The sequence below is a fragment of the Somniosus microcephalus genome, chromosome 17 (assembly GCF_052327205.1).
Source record: "Somniosus microcephalus isolate GS21.2 chromosome 17, FLI_Smic_1.0, whole genome shotgun sequence".
NCBI lineage: Eukaryota > Metazoa > Chordata > Chondrichthyes > Squaliformes > Somniosidae > Somniosus > Somniosus microcephalus.
The window spans coordinates 22,690,700-22,708,614 of record NC_141003.1 but is presented as its reverse complement, the minus strand read 5'-3'; the positions used below and the strand labels follow the sequence as shown (position 1 = coordinate 22,708,614).

The 17,915-nt window shown below is 47.9% G+C and overlaps 2 protein-coding genes across 2 annotated transcripts in view; one reads left to right on the top strand and one right to left on the bottom strand.

The window, feature by feature from the left end:
- Positions 1-5,199, top strand: part of LOC147105566 (phosphatidylinositol 3-kinase C2 domain-containing subunit gamma-like) — a 238,025-nt gene extending 232,826 nt beyond the window's left edge. The window contains exons 32-33 of the mRNA XM_086010053.1: positions 1,193-1,318; positions 4,651-5,199. Coding sequence (XP_085866179.1) covers positions 1,193-1,318; positions 4,651-4,809 — 285 coding nt within the window. The 3' untranslated portion in view covers positions 4,810-5,199. The remainder of the gene's footprint in view (positions 1-1,192; positions 1,319-4,650) is intronic.
- Positions 5,200-9,584: 4,385 nt separating this feature from the next.
- The window catches only part of LOC147105565 (1-phosphatidylinositol 4,5-bisphosphate phosphodiesterase zeta-1-like), a 152,170-nt gene continuing 143,839 nt past the window's right edge, over positions 9,585-17,915 (bottom strand). Inside the window, exon 12 of the mRNA XM_086010056.1 lies at positions 9,585-9,749. Within this exon, the coding sequence (XP_085866182.1) occupies positions 9,652-9,749 (98 nt within the window). The 3' untranslated portion in view covers positions 9,585-9,651. The remainder of the gene's footprint in view (positions 9,750-17,915) is intronic.

Below are 17,915 nucleotides of genomic sequence, written 5' to 3'. Positions count from 1 at the left end.
CCCTCGGCATTGCTGCACACAACATGGGGGTTGTTTGAGAGCTGGACATGTAACAAGAGGGTTCTTGGGCACTGATTCTCATCTGCCAAGGGAGCACATTGCAGAAACTGGAATCTGTGTATGAAAATACAGAGGCAGACTTCACCATTCGCACGTCACGCTCGTGGTTGGCCCAAGCCTCCTGGTTCTCAGGACTTCTCGCACAAGACGCGACAGCTCCTGACGCCAAATCTTCCCACCCCCCGTCCCCATGAAAACTGCAGCGCTGCAGTCTGTAGGAACCTGGATTTATTCTGTTGTCCTCCTCTTCCCTTCCTTGTCGCTCTGCAGGTCAGTAATGTCTCTTATGAAGTAGAAGTGGACATAACTCACTCCGTGTTTTTTAGGACACCATTTTCTGTTGTCTCACTTTAAATGTAATATGTTAATGTCAGTGTGCCGGCTGGTAACTGGTTAAACTGAGAATGTAGGCTGTCAAATTAAACTCTATGGCAGAGGACAATGTAGAGCAGCAAACCACCGCTTCTAAATACACAAGGTAGTGTCTCTAAGGTTCTTAGCTAAGGCTGGGTAACATTCTCCTTTAATGCTCCAGATGGGATGTATTGCTGTTTGTGGGAGCTTGCTGAGTGCAAATTGGCTGCCGCGTTTCCCACATTTACAACAGTGACTACACTCCAAAAGTACTTCATTGGCTGTAAAGCACTTTGAGACGTCCGGTGATCGTGAAAGGCGCTATCGAAATGCAAGTCTTTCTTTCTTCTTTATCCCACGGGGTAAAGAACCCGTACACTCATTGCCCATCCAACCTGTGCACATGCACAAAGCTCCTGTTTGTGGGACCTTGCTGTGTGCTAATAGGCTGATGCATTGCTCACATAACAACAGGGACTGCACTCCAAAAATAATTCATTGGTTATAAAGCTGTTGAGAGATGTCCTGAGGACATGAGAAGGCATTATATAAAAATGTTGGTTTTTTTAATGTTACACATCTGGGATTCACCATTGCACTTTATGAATTGTGTATTTGTCAGAATATTTTTCCAGTGTGTTATGTGATGTCAATAAAATGTTACTGAGCAACATTAGGAGCGGGTGAACATTCCAGAATTGCGGAGAGCAGGTGCTGGATGACGGTGGACACATGGTTTCGGTGTCACTTTTTAATTAAGCCCTGTTTTCTCTCCTAGTTTTTACCAGATGGTTCCGCACCAGATGCCTATGTTAAGATCTACCTCTTACCAGATGTGGAGCGAGTGACCAAAAGGAAAACAAAAGTCGTTCCAAAAAACAGCAATCCAACATATAATCAGATTGTAAGTAACTAACACTCCACGGGCAGTTTATGTTGTTCACTCAAGTGTGTCGGCCCTCTCTAATTTGGCACAAGTCCCTAAAACACTCAGCTGCAGTGAATTCAAAGTCTAACACATGAAAAGCATCAAGGAGATTGGTCAACTGTTCTAAGAGGGTCAAATCATAGTTTCCCAATGACTGGCCAACAAAGCCCACATTGTATAATATGATCAGTTGACCAATCCAATACTGCCCACGATGCTCAGCTGTTATCCGAAGTTGTCAGAAGCACTTAGAGCTGTGCCTGCAATGCTTCCCACCAACCCCCCCGCCAGCCTGTTGACTGGAGCATAAGAGGCCCTTGTAGTGCACAGACACACACTTCTCTCTGCTGATGGCAAAAAAGATGCAAAGACCCTTCCACACTTCCCCTGCCTTCCACACACATAACAAACATGACCAGTGAGAGATAGACAATACAGAAGGGATGATGTATGGGTTCTGTTATAAGCTGGAGAAACCGCACACAATCTGCATCCTCGCTCCCAATGCTCCTCTCCTTAAAAGGTGGGGAACCAACTTGGGTAAAGGGTAAGAAGACAAATAATTCCAACACCCCGCTCGAAATTCCACTCGGATAATCTATTCCAACCAGCTCCAAGGCAGCTAGAAGCCAGCCTTACCTCCTCTAAAAACATCAAAGCTATGCTGCAGGAGTTGGTCCAGTAGGATTGTTGTTGTTATGGTTTGCAGAACTGTCCCTTTGGTTTGTAGAACTGTCCCTAGCTGTACAGTTCCACAATATCCAAGCAACCAAAGAAAATGGCAGTAACAGTGGCCACTGCTACCTCACTCGTAAAAGGTATCTCAAAACTTTATTTTCACAGCGAGGTGTAGAATTCTGTCTGTTAAATGCTGTGATACTTTACAAAAGGGAAATCTTGCCTAATATAGCTGAAGACATGGTAACCTGTTTTTTTTTTGTGGGCATATGATTACTGTTTAAATTTGCATTGCGTGTACTTGGTATCAAAAGTTTAAACACGGGGTGATTTTTTTCAGTTCCATGTTCCCAGGCAGCCCTGCTCACAGGAAGCTCGGGGCAGAGAATCAGGCCTACAATGCTGTGGGTCTATCTCCGACCCATGCTGCTTTTGAGCATGGTTTCTCTACTGGGAGTACGGAATCGTGGAATCACCCCTACTGTTCCAACAAGAGCCATGACTTACTGAACAAGAAAACTATCTGGAAAACCTTTAAATTATGAGATTACCAGCTGGGTTAAAGTGCTTAGTGCTGGCAGTGAGCCCATGTTAAAATCCAACCTTACATCATCCCTGAGTGAGGGGAAGTGGGAGGATCAGCTTGATGTTAGGAGTAGCTTAGAGCAGTTTAAGTAGCCCATTCCTAGACTCAGTAAAAGAAATCTTCCGCTATAGATATTTTGACAATAAAAATGCTTTTGGACAGTTGCAAATAACAAATTACAGATAAAAACATTTGTCTTTGAAGACACCATTCTGAAGCTGCTCAAAAGACAAAGATCACCTTACAAATTACTACAAACTCCCTAGTGTACAACTATCTTTAGTACACTTGGCCCCACTTCTAGACAGTTACTTTGTGTGCATCACTGAATCTCGAAACCCTTAGAGCTCATTAGTAAATCTATTTTTATAACGGGCACTAATGCTGCAGTTATTTCAGAATTCATCCCCTGTAGCCAATCTCATCTGTGGTATGAGATTGGGGATCAGCTGTCGTGTTGCTAAGCAGGTTCAGGATTATTTGTCGCGTGCTTTAATAGGTTCAGTGGCTCAGCAAATTCAGATCGGCCAAATCGGCTAAAGGGAGCTGTATCAGGACTGGGGATGGTTGATCCTGAATCTCAGCAAAGCTTCCAGCTTAGCTCATCCCCCTGCTGACCTACAGCCGTTCCCAAGTCTACACAAGAATGCTACATAGCTGATTCCAACCCTGCTCAGCCACAGTACATACAGCGTGCACCTTAGAGGGCTCAAGTTTAAGTTTCTATTTACTGTACCTGGAGGAATCAATCGAACATCTGGTTACAATAAACTTAATGACCATGCATAAACTAGTCTATTATAAACAGCATGCATTGTGCTCCAAACTGAGCATTCCAGTGTATTTGCTGAACCTTCTGTGTTTTATTTTTAAGCAACTCTAATCAAGCCACAAATACAGTCATTTTAATTATGATTTTGATCATCCGTTTCAATTAATATCTATTAAAAGTTGGAGCCATGTTTTGGTGTAATATTTAATCACTTAAAAAAAATTCTTCTCAAAGGAAGGAAATCAAGTATGCTTTTACTTAATTAATCATTGTTACTTAGTTATAATCTATACAACTGCATACAATCAGTTAAAAAAAATACGGTTTTTGATTGTTATTTTCTTTATTTTCTCTCCTATCCCATGGCGTTTTCCCAAAGCAACATCACCATCCAGAAGGAAAGGCTCCAAGCCCTTTATCCCAATTCTGAGAGAGTTACAAGCTTGAACAGACTCAAGCAGGAACGAAGTGGCTCTGTTCAAAGTTGGGAGTCATTCTCAGAATTGGGACAAAGGCCGTGGCATGATTCTATAGCTGGCTGCTGGGAGGTGAGGCCCTCCAGCTTTCTGGGCAAAGATCTGGCCTCCGCTTCTCCCTTCCACATGACCACACGGCCGAGACAGGGAACTCGCCGTGTGCTGAGGACTGGACCAACAGGAGTTTGAGCGTGCTGCTATACCATGCTGCCTCTGTAAAGCAGAGGCGCTTGCTTTTCAGTAACCGCACTCTTGTCATACGACTCCCTTGGCCTAGCCCAATTTGGTCTTGAAAAGCAAATTTTAAAAAATCTCTTGTGATCGTATAATACAAAGATACATGCCAACCTCAAGCTGGGTTAGCATGGGTAAGGGGAAAATTGATGGCTGTGGAGTTATTTTAGCTTTGGGCTATGGTGTAAAACGGGCGATATTGAATTACCCACCCATTATACAACCTGTCTGATTTCCCTTTCCATTGAAGTCAATGGAAGGGAGTATTGGGCGAGGTGTATAACATCTGGTCAATTTGCTATCGTCCATTTTATACCATCGCCCAAAGGTGAAATTAGCCCCTGTACGTGGAACGTACTCAAGTGCAAAAACCTCATTGTTTAACATATTGCAATAACACCAACATGCATTTATATAGCACCTTTAATGTAGGGAAACATCCCAAGACACTTCACAGAAGCGTAATCAGCCAAAAATTAACACCCAGCCAAAGAATCTGCATCATCATAAGGTTAGGACGTTGGACTATAATTTCACATCTTCGGTGCTTTAATGTTTGCAGCTGGAGTACGTTGGGGTGTCGAGCGCTGATCTACCAAATTATGTCATCCAGCTGAGTGTGTGCTGCAGGCAGACTCTCCTGGGAGCAGTAAACATTCCTCTGAGAAACGTGAAGCTGGATGAGGAGAAGTGGTACAGACTGGGCAATTCCTTAGTGTGACTGGATACATACTGGAATAGGATAAGGCACGCTGTTACCATACACTTACTGGACTTCCGCTATCAAAAGCCTGTGCTAGTCATTCTTGAAATCCATTATACTTACAGCCCTTTGGTATTTTCTGAAGGATATTTTCTACTGTGTTTGTTACTGGTTGGCACCTTTCCTAGAATATTTAAAGGAAGCCTCCAATATGGTGTAAATAGCTGCGTGTCAACTGTACAGCAGTTAGCAGATCTTGGTTTTACCCTGTGGTTTTTGCATGAAGATGAGTATTAAGCTCCTTTGTAATTGCTGATTTTCAAATAGCATGCTTTCAATATTAAAATGTATCCTGGTTTATAGGCAGCCCCTTGGCACTGGCAAGAGGTAAAGAAATCACAAATTGTCTCCTTGCAGCCCATCTGTGATCACTTCAGTGAACTGTGTGGTGTTTTAACTTTTTTGTGGGGGTGGGGTTGGGGGTGGGGTGGGGGGGTGTTATTTTGACTTAGTGCGAGAGTGTAAAATGCATGATAGCGAGTCGGCAGCCCGTTTTACATCTCTCCCGAGTTACATTTCATCCAATTTTTATTTCCATTTGACATCAATGCCAATAATCGGGAGAGATGGTAAACGGCTGCCAACTCACTGCCGTTCATTTTAGACTATCGCACAGAGTCAAAATTACCTCCTTGGAGTGAAAGAGTGTTGATGTTAAATTAAATTTTACATTAAATGTTGGATTTTGATATCAAGGCTATAGGTCACCACAGCCGTTTTGATTCTGGATCAATGAGATTGTTATCTAATAGTTGTTGTTTTTTTAAACTGGCACCTGTCAGTTATAACCAGGGACTGTGAAAGATAAAGTTATGCGTTTTCTTTTTGTAGTTCTTAGATGAGGGTACGAGTTGCTTTGTCTTCTCCCCAGCCGCACTGGTCACTCCAGGCCATGCATCAAGCGTGTCCAAGAAGAGGAAGAGGAGGGGCAGATAGAAAGAAAAAGCTTGTATTTATACAGCGCCTTTCATGACCTCCCAAAGCGCTTTACCGCCAGTGAAGTACGTTTGACGCGCAGTCACTGTTGTGATGTAGGAAACGTGGCCGCCATTTTGACCTGGTCAGACCTGATGCGTGACCTCTGAAGATGCCACTCTGCCACGGCAGCTTTGGTGACAAAGTGCCCCGGAAGTACTTGCTCTAGCGTCCAGTTTACCAGCCCCATGACGAGTAGGCCGAACAACATCTCCGCAACGGGGTGGGGCAAGTGAACTGGAACCGTCGAACTGCTGTGGAGCTGCAACCTGGTGCACCGACACATCGCACTACCAGACAACAAAACGAGGCTGTGGTCGACGGAAAAGCAGTAGGCCCCCTCTTTACATTCGCTCAGATTCAGGAAAGAAGCTGCTTCTTAGAGTTCAGTTCTGACAGAGTCTCCTGATATCTCATTTTATAGCTCACACCAATAAAGCTTCACATAAAATATAGCAAGCAGACTTTATATTTTACAATGATAGGAGACACAGTTGAATGTCTATTTGTTCCCAATGCTTAATCAAGATAACATACAGGGTCACAGAACAAGCACTTCCTTCCTTTCCTGGTGAAGGTCCTTAAGGAGCAAGAAATCTAACTGTCTTTCTTCACTTCTCCATCACTTTACTTCAATACTGCATTGAAAAGTACCACCATACGCTCTTTTAATTTGCCTATATTTGCAGAGAATCTCCAACGTGCAGATCAGTCTCCAAACTGCAGCATTGTAACAGTGTTTCTTTAAGGCAGAGTGGAATGATGGCAGTGGGGCTGGAGACATGGTAAGGGAGGCACCTGTTGGCTGTCATTCCACAAATGATGGCGATGGCAGGATTGAAGTCACGAAATGGGAAAATAAAAATAAATAATCATCCCCAAACAAAAGTGAGACTCGAAAAACCTGCAGCCACGCTAAAATGTTAGGGTGGAACTGCATCGTAAAATGTCAAGGTGGAACTGCATCGTAAAACGTCAGGATGGAACTGCACCGTAAAATGTCAGGGTGTTACTGAGTTGTAAAACATCAGGGCGAAACTGGGTCGTCAACCGTCAGGGCGGAACTGGGTCGTAAATGTCACGGCATTACTGTGTCGTAAAACATCAGGGCGGAACTGGGTTGAAAATGTCAGGGCGGAACTGGGTCGTAAAACATCAGGGCGGAACTGGGCCATAAAACATCAGGAGCAGAACTGGGTCATAAAACATCAGGGCGTTACTGTGTCGTAAAATATCAGGGCGGAACTGGGTCGCAAAAATATCAGGGCGGAGCTAGGTCGTAAAATGTCAGGGCGGAACTGGGTCGTAAAACATCAGGGCGGAACTGGGTCATAAAACATCAGGGCGGAACTGGGTCATAAAACATCAGGGCAGAACTGGGTCGTAAAACATCAGGGCGGAACTGGGTCATAAAACATCAGGGCGGAACTGGGTCGTAAAACATCAGGGCAGAACTGGGTCGTAAAACGTCAAGGTTGTAAAATGTCTGGGCCGAACGAAATTCTGACAAGCAGTCTGACTGAAATAAAATATAGAGGGGAACAGATTTAAGGCGGTGATCAAAGTCAAGCTTCAACAGGGAAAAAAATGAGTGAAAGCAAAAAGAGAAAGAGGCCAAGTGTAAACATAATAAATAGACACACTCAGGAAAACAATACCAAGGCAGACTTGATCTAATAAAAAGAACTGTGCAAGTTGATGACATTTTTCTTGGAATTCATTTTAAATATTATGAGCTGAATTTTGCCAGCGCTCAGAGTGTGGATTTAGAGGCAGGCCCGCTGTCAAAAATCGAAATGATTGACCGGGTTGGGAGCCTGCTCCGAACCCGCCTCCATGTAATTTTCCAAAGTGTCGCGTCTGCGATTTCAGAACAGACCCGACACCAAGCAGCGGGGGAGGCATTTAAGATAGTTAAATGCTCATTAACTACAATTTTACCACTTTTTTTTGCAAGGTTCCTGTCGCTTGGGGATCACATCAGGTAAGTAGGTCGGGTCCTCTGCCTCCCCATTGCTGTGAATAGGTGACAGCTGCAAAAGTGGTCTGAAAGCTACCATTTCACAGCTGTTCACTTTCCAATGTCAGAAGCTTGCACCTTCAGGACTTGGAAGGCACTTGAGCTTTATGCAGTTTTGAAGTGTTTGGAGTAAACTCTCTATCCACAATGGCCTCACCATGGCAAGATTTTCTTCACTTGATGCTGTACACCCTGGCTGCCACATGATGCACCAGGTTGACACCACCCCACACCAACAACATAAAACATCCCTACAATGTCCAAGCCATTCCTTTCACACTCATCACAATTGAGGGGGGTTGGAGTTATGTCTCAACATTCACTGGAACTCACCAAGACACTTCTAAAGGTGAGCACAGACCTGTCCAATAAGGTAAAGTGTTGAAAATATAGAGTTCAATGTTTGACATCACATTAACAGAAACTTCACATGGACATTGGCTAAACCTCTCAAGTGCCTACCCTTGTGTGTTGTCAGTTGGTATGGTTGCAGTAGGATGAGGGCGAGTGTGAGGGGTGGCTAGTGAGATGGGGAAGTGATAATGTAGATAGAGAGAGGGGGATGGGTGGAGGTGCAAGGCAAGTTGGTGTGAGTAAGGATGTGCAGGAGTAGGGTAGGGAAGGCAGAGTGATGGGGATGTGATGAGTGGCACAGCAGGATGAGGTTGAGTATGGCTTGGCAGTAACGTTTCGTGATCTACTGAGATCATTGAAAGGTTTGTGCCATGGCAGCCTGGTCCTCCTGACGACATCCATGCCTGTGTCCCCCTGTGCAATGTGCAACCAGGCTGCATTGGTGTCCTGGGGAGGTCTCTTCCACCCATGGGAAGGGAAGAGGACCTCCCTTCGTGCTGTGACTCCCTCCATAAGCATATGGAGGGAGTCATGGGAGAGCCTGGGTGCAGCCGTCCACCTCTGTGCAGTGATTGTCAGTGTTTGCAGCACCTCAATGTTGTAGAACACTGACAGCAGAACTGTCAAAATGAATGTGGACATGGCCCCTTTAAGGAAACCGGCTGATGGCGCGTCATCAGATCCGCTTCCTTTTAACGAGCCCAATCTATGTAAAATCACTTGGAGAGAGCGGGCTGGAGCCGGGACCGGGACCCACCACCCACCTCTGCCGCTGCGATCCCACCTCCGCTGGCGAAATCGCTGCCAGCTGTAAAATTGCTTTCAGTTAAAATGTATATCTTGCAAGTCTCCTCAATTTAGCCGGGAGACTTCCAGTGTTGTAGTATCATGTTGGGGACCATGAAGTGGGGAGATACGCCTGAAACGGTGAGAGTTGGGTGTCGTAGGATCCTCTCGATGATTTGTCAGGTATTAAAATGATTACTTAGACTAGCTGCTCAGTGCAGTCATCACTGCACCCCTCCCCACAGCCCAGTGATGGGCTCCATGACTGATAGTTGCCCATTTTAGCTCGATTGGCAAAGGAAGCTACTGAGCAGAAATGAGGTGACTCTTCCCAGTAAACATTAGCGGATGATTAGGCCGAGGTTGCTCTTCTGTACCCTGGAATGTAGATGAGGGGACTGAGTTGCTTGCTTGGCCCTCAGACACTCAGCCCTTGTTAGACCTGGTCAGCCATTAACATCACCAGGCATTTATATTAATAGAGGTTGCCTGTTAATTGTGCAGCAATGTAAAATAGAGTCTGTTCATTCTTAACAGCACTAATACTAATTTAACATGATCTTTGAGAGTCGTAATAAACTAGGAAACAAAATTCCGTAGCTGTGAACTGTATTTTGATATGAAATGTGACAATGGCATACATAGATCAGAAACAAAGTTGTTGCTCATGATGACAGGCTTCTAAGCAAACAAACATACACAAACAGAGTTGCTGGAGCAAGACTTAAACCATCGAAGCTTAACAGTGGGACAACACGATAACCTGAGGAAGAAGCAGAGCAGTGGTTAGGATATGGTTTAAAAATCCTTGTATTTGACAAAAAAAAAGCTATACATCATGTAATTTAAAACTACTCAAATATATGTTTTGGACGTGGCTCCTCAGTTGTAAATCCTCGCTTCCCATTTTTGCAACTGTGACCCATCAGAGGTCATGCTAAGTGGAAGCTAGGTCCTGCCCCACAGGAGGAAAGGGCAAATCACAGGACGAGTTACAAAACAGACATACGAAATAGACGGGCAAGAAAAGGCCAGCTGGTCCATCAGCCTGTGCCACACCTCATGATGGCTGGCGCATCATGGCTAGACACTCCCCCACCACCCCTGGCAGCCATCCTGGGAGAGGCCAAATAAACCTTCACCCGCTCTTGCTCACCTTTTGGTGGCTGTCTTGAGAGAAGAATTGGCGGAAGCCCAAGAGCAGGTTACTCCTTGCCCTTTAGACTGGGGGATGTTAAAAATGAGAGAGCAAAAAACTGCATTAAAAGTGGAACCATACTGCAGCGCATTCTGTTCCCCCTTGACAGAAAAGAAGTGTGTGGAGCACTGAGGCTAAGCCTGATCCCAGTCTGTGTTTACACACAATCATAGGAACAAGAACCAAATTAGCATTTGCATCATGAAAACTGGATGCCGAAAGGAAGATGATTCCTTCTGTCCATCTGCCTTGACAAGTACCCATGGCAGCCGATCACAATCAAGAAACACATCCATCTCTATTGAATCTCTCTTCCTTGAGGACTGATCTACTGGGACCTCTCTATGTCAAAGTTGAACATCTCTTTTTCCATAATGCATTCCACCAATGCTCCCTCCTCCCGAGTTTCAACAAGATGCCAATTTACATTCACACCATTACCACTGCAGCAAGCTGTCATATTAATGTAATGCTTGTCAGACAATGGTACTGATTAACCTGGATTAATGTCTATGTTCAAACTGATGAAGTGTAGATTCCACGATCATCTTACATCTGTGAAGCACAGGAAGCGTGAAGGGCCGTGCAAAATATTGTGGCTTTTTCACCAACGCAATTTATAAATTATGCTGACAGCTCTCTTATTGCTAATTCAACCACTACATTTAATTATGATTCCCTAACCACATGCTTGCCAGTGGTTTGGTTTTGGTCCTTATTCTGTGCATGATTTAAAAAACCACCGATGTTTCAACAAATGGGAACATTGGGCAAAATATAACAATTTAGTCAAATTTACTGTTTAAAAAATTGCCCAAGTGCTTGCAAATACCATTTAAATTTGACATTCACTGTAGACACCGATGAGCTCACCTGGTGAAATTAGGTAATGTAGGAATGCGGGTTCCTAACTAAAAGACTGAGTTCTACTCAGGTGATCAAACAAAACGAACTTTAATGAAACAAACAGGTTTTAACAAGAAACTGCAGGATAACATCGAATGTAGTAGGTCTGCTCTCTCTGGAGGCTCCACGAGGACTGACTCTGCAGTCCCGTGGCTGACGTCATGACGTTTTCCCGCCAGTGGGGAATCACGTGATGAACGGTGTGACGTCATTACGTTTTAGCCGCGCTGTTAAAGTAACCATGCTCTGTACAGTTAAACAACATAAATAAAGATACAGACTCAAGCTGTAGCTAACATGTTGTTAAAGGAATTATATACAAACGATCTGAGTCCTTTGGTGGCTCCACCACATGCGCCCCCCCAGAATTGTCTTTAACAGCAAAAGTGAGGCGTCGAGGAGGCCTGACAAGTCTGTCCGAGCGACTTCGGTAACCCTGAAGAGGAAGCTGATGGACGGTGGTCGAGCTGACGGGCGGTTGTGGTTGAGCTTGCGCGGCGAGTGTGGTCGAGCTGGCAGGCGGCTGTGGTTGATCTGGCATGGCGGTTGCGGGCGGTCGGCCATGCTTCGGCGGCTGAGCGATGACAACTGGGCGGTCCAGGTCCAAGTGAGCCGGCTTCAACCGGTCCACTGAAATGTGATCCGGCTTTCCTCCGATGTCGACCGAAAAGGATTTGTCTCCTGATTCGATGACGTGGAAAGGACCAGTGTAAGGGGGCTTTACCGGATCCCGGTGAGCGTCGTGGCGGATAAATACGTACTCGGTGTTCTGTAAGCCGTGATTTGATGTAGGCACCGGAGCGAAACATCTGGCCGCTTCCTGGTGGCTGACGAGTTGCTGGGAGGCGGACCACGGCTCTGTGGAAGAAGGGAGGAAATCCCCTGGTACTCGGAGCGGCTGGCCATATATGAGTTCTGCCGAGGACGATTGCAGGTCTTCTTTGGGCGCTGTACGAAGACCCAAAAGGACCCATGGAAGACTGTCCACCCATCCCGTACCTTGAAGACTGGCCCGTAAGGCGGCTTTAAGTGACCTGTGGAATCGCTCGCACAGGCCGTTCACCTGTGGATGATAGGCGGCGGTGCGATGAAGTTTGGTGCCGAGCCCCTGAGCTACAGCGTTCCAGAGCTCCGAGGAAAATTGTGTCCCACGATCGGAGGAGATGTCCGCCGGTACCCCGAAACGAGCAGCCCAACAGGAGATGAAAGCTCTCGCGACGTCTGCCGAAGTGGTGGAAACCAACGGAATTGCCTCTGGCCACCTAGTGGTGTGGTCCACCATGGTGAGGAGATGCGTATAACCATGGGAAGGCGGAAGTGGCCCCACAAGGTCCACATGCACGTGGTCAAAACGACGCTCCGGAACAGCGAACGTAGCCACCGGAGCTTTTACATGACGCTGGACCTTGGCCTTCTGACAGACCACACAGGTGTTGGCCCAGTCACGGACATCGAGGTGCATACCCTTCCAGATGAACTTCGCCGACATAAGCCGTTGTGAAGCCTTCATACCAGGGCGCGACAACCCGTGTATGGCATCAAACACCTTCCGGCGCCATGCGACTGGCACGATAGGTCGGGGAACGCCTATAGAGACGTCGCAAAGGAGCGTGGCTCCTGCGGCCTGGAAACTGACGTCGGTCGCTTGGAAACTACAGGGGACGGTTCTGTATGATTGGACCTCTGGGTCCGAGGCCTGATCCGCAGCCATGAGGGCGTAGTCAATCCCAAGGTGAACCGCATGGACCATCGCGCGGGAGAGGCAATCTGCTACCAGGTTGTCTTTACCAGACACATGTTGAATGTCCGTGGTGAATTCAGAAATAAACGTCAGGTGACATTGTTGACGAGCTGACCACGGTTCGGCGGTCTTGGCCATGGCGAACGTTAGAGGCTTGTGGTCGACAAAAGCCGTGAAGGGACGTCCTTCTAATAAGAACCGGAAATGGCGAATGGCTAGAAAAAGGGCCAGCAACTCCCGATCATAGGTGCTGTATTTTCTTTCATTTCTCCATAGTTGACGGCTGAAAAATGCCAGCAGTTGCCACGTGCTGTTCACCCACTGCTCCTGCACTGCGCCGATGGCGTAGTCTGACGCATCTGTGGTAAGGGAAATGGTGGCACCTGGAAGTGGGTGCACCAGCATGGTTGCGTTGGCCAAAGCGCTCTTGGTGTTGACGAACGCCTGGTCCATCTCGGCCATCCAGCTGATTGGATCCTTACCGGATTTGCCCTTGAGGGCCCCGTACAAAGGCTGCATAAGCTGAGCCGCCTTAGGGACGAATCAGTGATAGAAATTGACCATCCCCAGGAACTCTTGCAGGGCCTTGACGGTTGGCGGGCGCGGGAAAGAGGTAATAGCTTCCACCTTCATCAGTAAGGGGACAGCGCCGTCTGATGTAATGCGGTGTCCCAAGAAATTGATCCGCTGCAGGCCGAACTGGCACTTGGCTGGGTTGATGATCAAACCATGCTGATTGAGGCATGTAAAGAGGGTACGCAAATAGCAGATGTGCTCTTCCTTGCTAGCGCTGGTGATGAGAATGTCATCGAGGTAGACGAAGATGAAGTTTAGGTCTCGGAGCACGGAGTCCATTAAGCGCTGGAAAGCCTGTGCCGCGTTCTTCAAGCCAAACGGCATCTGCAGGAACTCAAAAAGGTTGAAAGGGGTGATGACTGCGGTTTTCGGGACGTCTTGCGGGTGCACGGGAACCTGGTGATACCCCTGGACGAGATCGACTTTAGAAAAGATAGAATTTCCCGCCAAATGGGCTGAGAAATCCTGAATATGCGGGATCGGGTACCGGTCCAGAGTAGTGGCGTCGTTCAGGCGTCGGTAGTCACCGCATGGCCGCCAGCCACTGCCCGGTTTTGGAACAATGTGGAGAGGCGAAGACCAGGGACTATTCGACCGGCGAATAATCCCCAGCCGCTCCATCGTGTCGAACTCCGCTTTCGCAGCCACGAGCTTGCCGGGTTCAAGCCTTCTAGCCCGTGCATAAACCGGGGAGCCAGTAGTGGTGATATGATGTTCAACACCATGCTTCGTGGCCGAGGAGGAGAAAGTGGGCCTGGTCAGCACCGGGAACTCTCCGAGGAGCCGAGTGAAGTCATCCGGAGATGGGAACGTGCAGGCGATAGAACGCGCCACGGTGGTACCGTGGTGGCACGGAATCGAGTGGAAGGTGGCCGCATTAATCAACTGGCGGTGCCGGACATCGACGAGGAGGCCATTGGCACACAGAAAATCCACCCCTAGGATGGCCTGCGAGACTGTGGCCGTGACGAATTCCCAATGGAAGCGCTGACCGCTGAAACACACTTGGACCCGCCGCTTTCGGAAAGTTCGAATGGCTGCGCCATTAGCCACCACGAGGGAAAAACCGTGGTCCCCAGCTTGCATATCGAGATTCGATGCAGGTAGGATGTTACACTGTGACCCGGTGTCACAAAGGAAACGTCGACCCGATAGGGAATCGGTGATGTAAAGAAGTTTCCCCGAAGATCCAATGGCCATCGCAGCCGTGGCGCGCCCGTTAGACCCGGTCCTCCTTCGCCAGGAACGCTGCAGGAGCTTTGTTATTTTTTGGGGTGAAAAACTGCAGGAAGAGCGGCAGCGTCATGCTTTCGCGCCAAAACGGGCGTGGTAGGAGCACCAGCCTGCTGCAAGAGGAGCTGGAGCCGCGTCTGTGGGGGATGGGCGCCCCGTGGCCGCGCAGCACTGCTGGGTTACTGTGAAAATCTTATCTGCTTCGGCAGCAAGCTCGGCGCAGTCTGTGACCTCGGACCTGGCTAGGGCAGCCTGCACCTGCTCCAGCAGTTGGCAGAGGAATAGCTCCCGGAAGAGGAAGCATTCCGGTTCGGCACCTAAGAGCGTGAGCATTTGGCTCATGAGCTCGGACGGTTTGGAGTCCCCGAGGCCGCGCATAGCGAGGAGCCGGCGAGCGCGTTCTGACTTCGAGAGCCCGAAGACTTGTAGCAACCGCGCCTTTAACGTATCATACTTGCGGTCAGTAGGAGGACTACCGAGGAGACTGACGATCCGCGAGGCAGTGGCGCTATCGAGGGCGGAGACCACGTAGTAATAACGGGTCTGATCCGCGACGATGTTCCTGATGGTGAACTGGGCTTCAGCCTGGATAAACCACGCGGCTGGTTGTTGCTCCCAGAACTGTGGCAGTTTCAGAGTCACAGCGTTCGTTTCCATGCTGAAGATCTTCCGCGAAAACCGTTCACGAAAGTCGGGGTCACCAATGTAGGAACGCGGGTTCCTAACTAAAAGACTGAGTTCTACTCAGGCGATCAAACAAAACGAACTTTAATGAAACAAATAGGTTTTAACAAGAAACTGCAGGATAACATCGAATGTAGGTCTGCTCTCTCTGGAGGCTCCACGAGGACTGACTCTGCAGTCCCGTGGCTGACGTCATGATGTCATGTCGTTTTCCCGCCAGTGGGGAATCACGTGATGAACGGCGTGACGTCATCACGTTTTAGCTGCGCTGTTAAAGTAACCACGCTCTGTACAGTTAAACAGCATAAATAAAGATACGGACTCAGGCTGTAGCTAACATGTTGTTAAAGGAATTATATACAAACGATCTGAGTCCTTTGGTGGCTCCGCCACAGTAATGAATTTCTGTTAAACCCTGATTTGAATGTTTTGCAGTAAATTTCATTTGGCAGCACATAACACAGATTAGTAAGGGATTAAAGTTCTTCACCTTTAATTAAAGAACCCTTCATCAATCAGGCAACAAATATTTAACTCGTTTGCTTTTAAATAGGCTTCAGGCGCATTTTTTACTATGTCTAAAAATGATGCAAATCTCATTTTACGAAGAGCCAATGGGCTGTAATTTGCGACCCCTACGGGTACACGCGAGGTGTGTACGCACCCGTAGGGATCGCACAAGTTCCGGGTTTAGGCATGCAAAGCGCATGCGTTGAAACCAAGAACTTGCAATCTGTCAAGAACTCTCTTGACAGATCCACCACATCACCCGGAAAAGGGCCTCTGCGCGTGGAGAGCTGTGCTATTTGCCCAACCTCCGCCCACTGAATGCCCATGAAATTCTTACGCCTGGTAAAAGCAGGAATAAGGACTGCTTTTACCAGCATAAGAGTTTTAAAAAATAGAAAAATAAAGTGTTATCACTCATTTATACTTTAAAAACCTTCTCTAATAAGGTAAGTTTATTTTTAGCCCCGTTAAAACATATAGGGGGGAAAATTGAGTCACACCCACTTTGGGACGCTAACTTCGCCGGGGCGCTACTTTTAGCGCCAATGAAAAATTAGCGCCCCCGTGGTAGCGTTCCAAGAGGGAAGCGGGGCACTACTGGATGCACCCCACTTCCCTCTTGGGGCACTCCCTTCTTAAAGGGGAGGGGCCTTGCACTGCACGACCCAGGACCAGGGATTGGAGTGCCAGCAAAAGAGCCTGGCACTCAAGAGAAGTGCCGCGCTTACAGAGCGCAGCCGGCACTCCACGGGAGTCGGGCCAGGAGGCCAGGGACAGGAGCGGAGGCAGGTGCTGGCAGGCGGCCAACCAGCACCTCGCCTTTAAATAGTGCCACCCCGGCCGCAGGTAGGCCGCCCTGACCCCATTGGACATAGCATCCGGCGGCAAGTCAGGGGCGCTACCGAAGATCGCGGCCGGGGCGCGAGCAGGGCGATGAGCTAGGGCCCCGGGGTGCTAACGGTTGCCGCCGCCGCTAACCTCCCACTGAATTTCATGGGAGGCGCTAGTTGCTTTGCGCCCTGTTAGCGCCCTCTTAGGGGCAACCGAATCTTTCCCCCATAAATGTTTTAATCAAAACATTTAGTTTTTGTTTAAAATATTTAATCACAGAAACCTCACAGTACAGATAGAGGCCATTTCGGCCCATCGAGCCTGCACCGACACATATCCCTCCCAATCCCCGTAACCCCTACACCAACACATATCCCACCCTATCCCCACGTATTTAATCCCCCTAACACTAAGGGTCAATTTTATCATAGCCAATCAACCTAACCTGCACCTCTTTGGACTGTGGGAGGAAACCGGAGCACCCGGAGAAAACCCACGCAAACACGGGGAGAATGTGCAAACTCCACACAGACAGTCACCCGAGGCCAGATTCGAACCCGGGTCCCTGGCACTGTGAGGCAACAGTGCTAACCACGATGCCACCATGCTGCCCTTAGCATTTTAATTAATTCTAAATACGTAATTTTTAAATTTATTTCATGTGTTCGTGTATTTTTTAAGTGATTCCCATTCATATTTATGGGGTTTCCTGTTTGTACGGATTTCCCATAAGTATGAATGGGGATTCCCTCCTTTTACATGGTCCATCTCCGACTCTTCCCTTCCATTCCCTTCCTCGACTTCTCCGTCTCCATCTCTGGTGATAGGTTAAAGACCAACATTCATTACAAGCCCACTGACTCCCACAGCTACCTGGACTACACTTCCTCCCACCCCGCCTCCTGTAAGGACTCTATTCCATTCTCCCAGTTTCTCTGTCTCCGCCGCATCTGCTCTGATGATGCCACCTTCCACACTAATGCTTCCGACATCTCTTCCTTTTTCCTCAACCGAGGATTCCCCTCTACCGTGGTTGACACGGCCCTCGACCGTGTCCGTTCTATCTCCCACACTTCTGCCGTCACCCCTGCCCCTCCCTCCCGGAACCACGATAGGGTTCCCCTTGTGCTCACCTTTCACCCCACCAGCCTCCACATTCAACGGATCATCCTCCGCCATTTCTGCCACCTCCAACGTGATCCCACCACCAAACGCATCTTCCCCTCCCCTCCCCTTTCAGCATTCCGTAG